Source organism: Octodon degus, unplaced genomic scaffold, assembly GCF_000260255.1.
Source record: "Octodon degus isolate 3935 unplaced genomic scaffold, OctDeg1.0 scaffold00031, whole genome shotgun sequence".
In the NCBI taxonomy this organism is placed as follows: Eukaryota; Metazoa; Chordata; class Mammalia; order Rodentia; family Octodontidae; genus Octodon; species Octodon degus.
The window spans coordinates 16,726,685-16,738,307 of NW_004524607.1; the positions used below are offsets into that span (position 1 = coordinate 16,726,685).

Here is an 11,623-nt window from a genome sequence, read left to right on the forward strand (position 1 = left end):
AATAGAGTCCACATCAGTTCTACTGACTGAAGGTCGTCCAAAACGTTAGGTTAGTGCACCCACTTTAAATGGGACACTCAGATCCATGAGACCCTGTGCAGAACATAAATATCCAACCTATTCAATTCTGTACCAGTGACCACAGAACAAATCATATTTTCAGCTATACATTTCAGTCCTTCTAAATGACTATGCAGTTGCAAGTAGTATTTTTAAAAATTACAAATAAAGCACTAGCACAAATGTATAACACAAAACCTATTATACACTGAGTTTTACATGTGTAGGAATGTATGTGTATATACATATATATAGCTTAAATCATATAAAATTGCCAATATATCGTACGTTCTGACCTACAATAATAGCAGTTCCATAATTCACGTGCATGTGTATACATTCAGAACAATGACACTTTCCTAAAGACTAGGCTATTATGCAGGCCTGCTATATATAGTGTCTAAAAATAAATATATAAAAGATAGAAATAATTAAAACTGCTCTGGCTAAAATTATGCCAGAACCTAGTATGCTTTAAAGATTTCTGCACTCTTGCACGGATTCATCAATAATTTTAAGGGCCAATTTAATCTTTAGCAGCTTTTACGGCAAAAAGACATAGCTTATCACTATACAAATTATGCATCCCTATAATTACCAAGCTAGATACCAGATTAAGAATGAAAAGTTTTTTGTTTATATGCATTTTTATTACATCTTGGTTAATTAAAATGATGTAAAACTGAATGCAACAAGCACACAAAGACAGTGTGGTGGTGCAAGACTGAAATCCCAAGATGAGGAGGGAGGATCTCGAGTATGAGGCTACCCTGGGGTACACACTGAGACATTCAACTAGGGAGAAGGTAGGGAGAAGGTACACAGAAAATACTCAACAAAATTTCATGCAACCTCTTTAGAAATCTATAACAGATTGATGGCTGAGATAGGAGTATCACCCTTAGTTCGAGGCCAGACTGCATTACATTAGTGAGATCCTATCTCAAAAGAAAAAAGAAAAAAAACTGAAGTTTGTTCATATTAGGCTGTAAGTATGAATTTTTGTTTAAGATGACAAACACTGATGACCTCTATTTTGACAATTTTTAGATGAAATTCTTTTTTAATTTATTTATTTTGACAATTTTTATCACTATATAATGCAGGATTCATTTACTAAATTAAAACTAATTGTAAATCACTTAATGAAACATGTGGGACAATATCTGAGTTGGACTACTCAGCACAGAAATCCAATATAAGAAAAGATCTCAATAAACCATTAACAAACTAAGTTTTAAATTGTTTAAAATCTGCTTCTATTAAACTAAATATAATCTTTTGTATTATACTGTCATCTCTTTAAAATTTTAAAAAATAGTCTATATAGTAAACATTTTACTAAACATCTGTCACCTATTAAAGACATACCCATGTATAATAAAATACATGTGGTTTACTTTGTAATAAACTTTGGGCTTTTCTTTTTTAATCGTCTACGCCATTAAGACTAAGCTAAAAGCAGGGCATGACAGTGCATGCCTGTAGTCTCCTCTACCCATAAGGCTGAAGTAGGAGGATTACTTGGGCAATAATATTAGTAGTCCTCCTCTCAGCATAAGACTATCTTGCTAAAAAATACCACTTGATTGATACTTACGCTGCATTTCATTGATGACAAACATGGGTTTAATAACATCCCCAGGATTATTGAGTGCCTGGGTAATATGCGCTTGCATTGTACACATCATACAAAACCCTTCTGCATGACCTGAAAGATAGACAACAATGCCCCATATTAGCAAAACATGACAGTAAACCATATATGAAGAGCACATTCCTTAAATGAAGTAACAGTTAACAGCTGCTAGGTGTATACACTGACCTACCTCCTTTTATTTTTATTTAATTCTCTAAAAAAACCTAAATGATAGGCTTATATTGGCTCTAGTTCACAAGAAAGGAAAAAAAGGCTCAGAGATTTAAAAATCTGCTCAAGGTCACAGTCAGACTCAAATCATACTTTTCATAGTTTCAAAGGTTGTGGTCTCAGTGACTCTGTAATGGGAAAATAAGGTTTTCTTATACTACCATTAACTTCAAATGTGAAAGAATGTCTCCCATAATAGGAGTTAGAACTATCTACATAGGGACAGGGAGATAGCTCAGTAGAATAAGCACTTGCCTGGCAAGTGTAAGGTCCTGAGTTTAATCCCCAGTACCGCAAACAAAAAGAAAAGCAATTATCATTTGTGAGACCCTGAACACCCTGTAGACCCTTCCCTAAGAATACAAAAAAAGAAAGAAAAGAAAAGAAATATCAACATAGTCTACACATCCTGGTAACACATCAGGATCTCTTTGCATCTTCTTCTTTATAAAAGCAGTCTTTCAAAAATGTAATGAATGATCACTAGTTCATAAGTGGTGTTACTGGCAAGTAGTGGGTTGAGGCACACTGCTAAACATTCTACACAAAGAATAACATATCCCCTTAAAGCAAAGAATTACCTACACTCAAACATCAATAGGTGCTACCTAGACATAAGCTGTTCTGAACTTACATAATAAAGCTTTAAAATCCCTGAAAAGATCAAACTATTTCTAGTTAACTAAATCCAACAATATAGAATTGTAGGATGAAAAGTAGAATCTTTGAGATGAAAAGTACACTCAAAAGGAACAGATTAGACACCACAAAAGAAAACATTAGTGAACTTGAAGACATTCACTGTGGATAGAAGAGAGCCATAATAATGCTCCAAGAGAAAAAAGAAACTATGAGGTAACAGTAACGAAAGGGAAATGTATCAGTGAACTGTGGAAGAATTTCAAGTTGTCCAAGACACACATTTAATTGCAGTCTGAAAGGGATGGAACAAATACATCAAGAAATACTTATCTATAATAGCAAAAAAAAAAAAAAAAAAAAAAAATTTTAGGGTAATGAGATAATTTTGTAATCTGACTAAGGTAAAGTGGTGGTTCACATGAATGATGTCTTGGTTACTTTTGTTTCTGAGACAAAATACCCGGCACTCAAAATTAGGGAAGGAAAGGTTTATTTAGCTCATAGTTAGTGGAGGTTTCAGTCTATACTCAGCTGGCTCCAAGGCAGAGTAGCACAAGGCAGAAGGCAGCAGTTCTTGGTAGCAGAAAACAGCAAAGAGCAAAGGGCCAAAAGGGAAGAACAGCAGCTTTGGGGCAGCTAGCAAGCTTCTCTCCCTTCTACATATCATATTCAGGCTATCCGCCCAAGGGCAAGTGTAGCACCTACACCCATAATCCCAGCATTGGGTCATGAATTAATCACAAACTCTAGAAACTTCCCCAATGACTGCATGAGGCTTTGGGGGGGACAACTAGATACAAACCATAACAAATGATACACATGTGTGTTTAAGATCAAAGAACTTTACACACAAAAAAGTTAATTATATTCTGTGAAATATATTTTTTAAATAACCAAAAGGTGTTCCAATTTTATAGGAATGGTACATGCACATATTGAAGAACCTCAATAAGCCTCAAATAGAATAATTTAAGACAAAGGGTGTATTCTTAAAACCAGCAAGAAATTTTTTTAAATGCCATATATATATACAAAGGAAGGGAAAACTGACAACAGACTTCTAATCAGAAACTGTACAGACCAGCAGATCATGCACTAACATTTTTCAAGTATGAAAAGAAAAATAAGATGTCAACATCTTTCACAAAAATGAGATTTCCATGTCTGGAAAGATGAAACAGTATTTTTCCCTGTTCTTTCTCCCACATATAACAACAATAATAAAAAATCCTCAGAACTACATGTTAAATAAACAGAAAATGTTAAATAAAGGTAAGAAAATGAGACACACTAGGAAAGTCAGGACCCCAGCATGCCATGGTTGTGATTTGTCTAGTTTTCTTGCACCTCCAACTCTGTCTTCCAAAGTGGAGCACAGTGTCCACACCTATAATTCCTGCTCTCTATGAAGCTGAGCCAGAAGAATCACAAGTTTAAGCCCAGTCTGCACAACTTAGCAAGATGCTGTTTCAAAATAAAAGTGAAGAGCTGGAGAGATAGCTCGGCAGTCTAAGTGCCTGCCTGGCAAACAGAAGGACCCAGGTTCAATTCCCAATACTGCACACTACACCAGCCACTGAAACTTGGTGTAGGGTACATGCCTATGATCCCAGTGAGGGGAAGGCTGAGACACGAGTCTGAGCTGCGTAGTGAGAACCTGCACACGCGCACACACACACACACAAATTAAATTCAAAATAAAAGTTAAAAATGGGCTGGGGCTATAGGTTGGTCCAAAGGCTCTGGGTTCAATTCCCAGTAACACATAATTAAATGACACAGATTGACAAAATGGATTAAAAACATGATCTAGCCATATGCTGTCTAAACCAAAACTCAAATGTAATGATGCTACAGGTTATGGAAAATAAAAGGATGAAAAAGACATATTATGCAACTATTACTCAAAAAACAAAAAAGAATGTCTATGCTAATGTCAGATAAAGTTAGACTGCAGACCAAAGACTTAGGTTTAATCTTCAATATCAAGTGAATGAATGACACAGACAAAATGGACAGGGAGAGAGACATAAAGGTAATTGATGCATTATATATTTAAGGACAAGCCATTGAGAAAACAGCAATCCTTCAAGATGTGGTGGCACCTGCCTATAATCCCAACTACTTGGGAGGAAGAAGCAGGAGGATCTCAAACTGGAGCCCAGCCTGGGCAACTTAGCATGATAGCTTCAAAATTTTAAAGAGCTGGTATAGTTCAGTAGAAAAACACTCTTTAAGCCCAGAGACCTATTGGGATCTAATTCCCAAAAGTGATGTTACCAGTGTGTCAGGCAATCTGGACTTGCCAGTAACGTTGAGATAGTATCCCACAAGAACAACTGATTTCTTTTTTCTAGATTGTGGATCTTCAGATTGATAATTCTGCCATTTTCACTTCCTGAAAATCAGGGTCAGCTTGTGAAAAGTTGTTAAACAACATGCTAAATGTGAAATGTCAACCCTCACTATAAACTTTCCTTATTTCAGAGCCTCAAATGAAGACTTCATTGGATTTTATAGTAGCTTTCTGATTTTTGGTAGTCCATCCAAGAAGGGAGTTTGAAAGTTGTCATATACTGTTAAAGATTGTGTGCTCATGTCCTGCCTGAAATACCATAATTGTTTATGAAAAGTATCTTTAATAAAGCTGGATACAATTTGGCTTGGGAAAATAAAAAGAAAGAAAAACACTTGCTTAGCCCATAAATGCCCTGGGTTCAATTTTCAGCACACATAGCAATCTTAAATGTGTTGAACAGCAAAACTAAAAAATACATGAATCAAACTCAAAGAGGTGGTAAAGGAACACCTACATTTAGAGATGGAAACCTCAACATCTATCAATGACTCATTGAATAATTCAACATAAAAATCATAAAATATATTGAATAATTGAATAATATTCAGCCGCCAAATCACATCAACATTTATAGAACACCCTGCCCACCAAGAGCAAAATACATTTATTTCAGAGACCTCAAAAAATCTAAGTCTCCTCCAGTCACAATGGAATCAAAACTAAAACATCAATAAAAGAAAGAGAATCTACAAATAACTGGAAACTGAAAATATCTAAATAATACAGGGATCAAAGAATAAGGGAAATTTAAAAATACACTGAATTGAATAAAAACAAAATTCAGGGATACCAAAAGTGCTAAGAGGGAACTTTATAACAATTACTAACAGCAGGTATAAAAAGGAGACATTATTAATAGAGACCCTGAAAACATTGAAAGGATAATAACTACTATGGATACTTAGAACACATAAATTTAGAAGAAATAGACCACTTTCTCAAAAAACCAAAATACCACCACTCATCCAATATAAAATAAATATTTTCTGTAGTCCTATACTAAGGGAATTCAATTTATGATACTAAAATTCCCAAAAAGGAAATCCCCAAGCACAGATCGTTGCACTGGAGCATTCTAAACATTTTAAAAAGAACTAACAACAATTCTATAAACTCTTCACAAAAAAGAAACAAAAGCAGTCAATGTACCCCTATTAGCTACAAAATTATACAACTAACTTTACTCTGATATCAAAACCAGATAAAGACAATGTAAAAACAAAAGATTGAGTAGAGATGTAAAAACCTTTATGAGACCTATTAGCAAATTAAAGTTAGGCAATCTAGAAGGAGAACTACACCGGATGACTAGAGTTTATTTCAGATAAGTAGAGATAACAGAAAAATCAAAGTAGTTCACTATATTAACAGGCTAAAGAAGAAATATCACATGATTTTATCAATTTGATACAGAAATCATTTGACAAAAATTAACAAAATTCAGGTTAAAAAAAAAGAATCAGAAAAATAGGAATAAAGACAACAAATTCAGTGCTTTGCCCATAAGACCAGAAAAGAAGCAAAGATGTCTCTCCTCTCAACACTCTTACTCAAAGAGTACTGAAAGATCCAACCAGTGATATAAGAAAATAAAAAAAGGAAATGAGGCCAAAAGACCAATAAAGTTTAACTGTCCTAATTAGCATATGATATGATGTGACTATGCATGTAAACAATTACAAGGAACCTATCCAGAAAACAAAATCAAAACAGCCTGATGCTAATGAGTGACTTCAGCAAGGTCACAGCATACAACATCAACATGATGAGGACTTCAAACGAAATGAAACATACCTCTGTATTCTAGCAAGGTCTAGAAAGACACCAAAATTCAAAATAAAATGCTACCTACAATTAAAAATAAAACAGGAGGAGGAGAAACAGGAAGAAAAAGGTGTAAATCTAACAAAAGACAAAATATATATAGGACATGTACACTTTCTCTTGCCATCTTGGTACCAGTCAACCACATCCTACTTTCACTGAGCACAAAAGTGAGAGGAAAGCTGTCTGTAGGGAATGAATTATGGACTTAGGAATCTGGGACAAATGGAATGTTCACTCTATAATTTAAAGACCCTGGCATAGCAAATACCTCTACATGATGAGGATCTAGGTAATTTTTCTTGGTTTAAGTTTTTCCGTACTTAACAAATTACAAGTACTCTTTGCTCTTTGAACGAAAAACAGTTGTAAAACAGTTTAAATTCTCCATTCAGGGGGTCCTGCTGGTTAGCTCAGTTGTTTAAGCACCTGCTTAAGCAAACGCAGTCAGGAGCAGGATACCCAGTTCAATCCCCAGACCCACCCTTAAGGCAGCTCGAGCCAACCAAAAAAAAAACCCTCAACTTTTGGAGGGGTCGGGGAGATAGCTCAGTAGAGTGAGCGCTTGCCTGGCAAGCACAAGGTCCTGAGTTCAAACTCTAGTGCCACTAAAAAAATAAATAAATAAAAATAAATTCTCCATTCTGTAAAGGATTATTCAAGAAGAAACTAAGGTCTTTTGCTTGTTTTATCCAAATCACTGACAAAAGCACCGGAACATATGTATAAGCATGAGGCTGGAGGTAGTCATGAGAACTGTCCTCCTTTTGGGCTTATAGCCCAAAAACAAGTCAAGCCCTCCAATGAATGCCAAAGAAGCAAGATTTCTTAACCTGGGGCTGGGAGATAGCTCAGTGGAACAAGTGCTTCCTTGGCAAGTGCAAGGGTCTGAGTTCAATCCCCGGTACCGCAAAAAAAAAAAAAAATTTCTTAACCCTATTTATTCCATCTGTCAGACATTGACACATTTTTAATAAGTGTTAAGAACTGGAGGTGTAGCTCAGTGGTACAGCACTTGCCTGGTTCAATCCCCAGCACAAAAATGAAAACAAAAACATTTTTAATAAGTGTAGAAAACTACAATGGGGTTAGAAATGCTAAATGATGATAAAATAGGCTTCCTTTTAAATACCCAAGCAAAAGTCAAACGGGATGCAATATGCTTCTTATGCAAACTAAATACCCTGGATTCTAGAAGAATAAACCAACTTCTTAATCACCACATAATTCGACTTAATGCTTTTTATTTCAGAGGAACAAGAAATGAGTAGGTTAGCTTACCACAGTCCACACATACACCAGAGCACATAACAAATACTTACATGTCTTGGAGTGTTCATGTGATAACATGTAATTGGCGAGCGGTGGTGTGTATGTCAAACACTGCAATGCTGCGTTGGCAAAACAGGTGTTGCCCAAATTCTGAAGCCCAGCGCCAACTCTGTGAGTTTGCTGCCACTTAAGACAAATCTTCTCTGAGGGAAAAAGAATTTTCTGTGGTGGAGCAATGCCATCACCTAGGGCTAGAAAAATAAACAGCAAACATTTAAAAACAATACTTAGCATGCTTCTAAATCCAAATAGCAATACTTGAGCAAAATTCTAAATCTCATTATCATTACCAGAAATACAGGGTAGAAAGGGACATTTAAAAAGATAGAACCGAGACTAAATGAGGTCCAAAATGTAAAACAGATATTGTGAAACAACAAATTGTTCAAAAGGAAAAAGAAATTACGATGGAAAAAGGGGCAAGGAAAGAAGGGAAAGAAAAAAATATGTAAGACAGTTATGTCACTAGTTTCTCTTAATTCACTGAAAATAAAGGTTTGTGCTAATATTGTTTGGAGAATTTTTTATGCCCATGTCTTGTACTGAGTAACTACGTTAAAGATAATCATACTCAATGTAATAACTACTGTGATTCTTCTATTGTTTTGTTATGAGATTTTGTCTTATTTTTCCATAAAATATAAAGAAAGAAAGAAACCAGAACATGAGAAGCTAAATGACTTAACTCCCTCAATAAATTAAATGCAGGAAGGAAAAAAAAACAACAACAACAACAAAAAAAAAAATATATATATATATATATATATATATATATTACACACACAGACAAAAGATAGCAAAGATAATTCCACTACTAAATTCTATTAGTTCATTGAAAAGACAGATTTGTGCTTACAATGTTTGGTCAATTTTTCATATCTATATCTTGTATGAGAAAACACTTTGAAGATAATATTCAATGTACTAACCACTGTTAATATTTTAATATCTTGTTTTGAAATTCTGTATCATTATTTTTATTGTTTTCTCTTTAAAAATAAATAAAAACACAAAAAGTGGGGAAGTTTATAAAAGAACACAGACATAGCCACAAATCCAAAATGAAGACTCAATGTGGATGTTTCTTTCAATGACTGATTACTGAAAACAAATTATTTAGCTACCCATAAAATGCATGCCTGTAATCCCAGTTACTCAAGAGGCTGAGGCAGGAGAATTACAAGTTTATGACAATCTAGACAACTTAGCAATTTAGTAAGATTCTATCTGGAAATAAAAAATAGCTCAGCACTCCCTGAGTTCAATCCCTGATACTCTAGGACTGAAAAATAAAGTTGTGACAACCAGAGATACCTAAATATTGATTAGACTTTTAATGTACACATATTTAACTTTTTAAAAGTATTCTACACATATACACACTAAAATATTTATAAATGAAAAATGAAATACTGGTCTTCACTTAAAATACTGGAAAGGTCAAGGATATAGCTCAAGGGCCTGAAGCTCAGCAGCATAAGAGCCTGCCTGGCGAGTGCAAGTTCCTGAGTTTGATCACTGGTAGTGCCAAAAAAATTTAAAAAAAAAAAGGGGTCAGTGGGTGATCTGGCCATAAGTTTATTAACTTATGTGTCAAAACTGGCTGATGACTTCATGAGCATTCATTATAATTACTTTTTTATAGCTGCTTAATGCAATCAACAGAAAATATAAGATACACCAGTTCCCTTGAACATTTGGCTGCTTGTATTCAGCACCCCTCTGTTCTTAACATCACATCAACTGAGCCCTCCCCAGGTGTCACAGTTTCAGTTTTGATGGTTGCTACTGTCATTATCCCCATTTACCACTAATAGGCTTTCAACCAGACTGTTACTTCTAAGTGTACTACATACGTGGGCCCTAAAAAGTTGGACCTGTTAAGGCTTTTACACAGATTATTAATAACCATGCTTGCTGACAGAACTCGAGTGATGTTGAAAAACAACTTACTATACTAGGAATTTTTGAAATCATCAGACACAACTAAGTTCTCAAAGGATGGCTAGTTTCTTGGTGCTATGAAAAGCAAATATGGGTCTATAGATACTTCTCTATTTGAAGAGCTATTAATGATTATTTAAGTACACTTTGGCTTGTGAGGGATTAGAAAGTAAAATTAAGAAAGGAAAAATGAGTCTGTAGAGAATAAGACAAGGGCAGAGAGAGGACAGAAGGGAAACCCAAGCAATATAAAAGGAACTGGAGCCTTACAGAAAGATGGCCTGTGGGAAGGCTCAAACCTCTATATATAACATTCAGTTAAGTTGTGTTCTGTGATACAAGCTTTCCCTTGCACAAACTCAAAACATCTTTAACAAACCACATCACCCACTCCCAGAACATAGTATCACACTTAGCAAGAGGCCTCAAAATACCAAGATCAAACTATTCTAAGCTGGACAACATTCCAATTAGTAATTAACTCTAGTATTACCTTTGTTTGCATTTCAAATCTTCAAGACTTTAATTCCAAGTTTTAAAAGTATCCCAATTACAAGTGTCAGTGTTTCATTCATCTGAATACATTGTAACAAATACAACTGTGTTTATATTATCTACTCATTTCCAAAGACAGACATTGTATCTACTTAGGGAGCATAGTAACTACTGCTTAGCTGAAAATACAAGGCTTACTCATCTCCATTCTCTCCAAGATAGATTATCTTCCCAAAAATTAGAAATGAAAGAAACTATTCATATTTGAGTAACTGAAAAATAATACCCTGTTATGATACATATGTTAATAATGAATGCTTACTCATTAAAGGAAATCATGTCCATCATGTTGGCCACGCAGGAGGCAATCTCTCTTACAAAATCAGCCCCTCTCTGAAACTATGAACACACTGACAGCATTCATGCAGCAGTCGCCGGTAGCGATTTTTTTAAAAAAGTACCTTGATCCTTCGGTGGTGATGGCTCTGGCTTATCAGGTGCAGCTGAATTTGAATAAACAGCACCAGGTACTGGTCCTAAAGAAAGCGTGTGATTGGAAACATCACTTAATGAAGACACAGCACTCCAGCCGGCAGAGCCTGCATCCATGTCTCCAGTTGAGACTGCCTCGGAACTGCCAGGCTGATTCTGACAGGCTGATGGGTCTGAAGATTCAACTTTGTCAACTATGGTCATTGTTCAACTCTGCAAAAGTCAAAAAGCACACATTTGTTTCATAAAGTGAGAAAAGTAATCTACTCACCCTGCTATTGATTTTGGAATATTTTCTAGCCATTTTAAATTATTTTCAAACAAACCAGCCAAATATAAATATAAAAACAATAATATTTACTTACTTTGGCAATACTGGGGATTATACCTAGGGTCTAACCCATGCCAGCCAAGCACTCTATCACTGAACTACACCCTCAATCATCTATCACTTTTTAATAATTTTCCTGGGATATTCAGAATCATGTTAATCAAAAAATATTGGGCTCAATCCCCTGGGGCATTACTGAGACTGGGAGTGGTGATGTGCATCTGCAATCCCAGCGCTTGGGAGGCTGGAAACAGGAGGATCACTACGAGTCTGA

The 11,623-nt window shown here is 35.3% G+C and overlaps 1 protein-coding gene across 2 annotated transcripts in view; it reads right to left on the reverse strand.

Annotated features, from left to right (window-relative positions):
• Nucleotides 1–11,234, reverse strand: part of Usp42 (ubiquitin specific peptidase 42) — a 29,895-nt gene extending 18,661 nt beyond the window's left edge. Inside the window, exons 1-3 of one of the 2 annotated variants that reach the window (XM_004629703.2) lie at nt 10,988–11,234; nt 8,078–8,278; nt 1,661–1,771 (exon numbers count right to left, since the gene is read on the reverse strand). In XM_004629703.2, coding sequence (XP_004629760.2) covers nt 1,661–1,771; nt 8,078–8,278; nt 10,988–11,222 — 547 coding nt within the window. In that variant the 5' untranslated portion in view covers nt 11,223–11,234. The remainder of the gene's footprint in view (nt 1–1,660; nt 1,772–8,077; nt 8,279–10,987) is intronic. The other variant, XM_023713460.1, reaches the window with a different exon arrangement.
• Nucleotides 11,235–11,623: the final 389 nt, after the last annotated feature.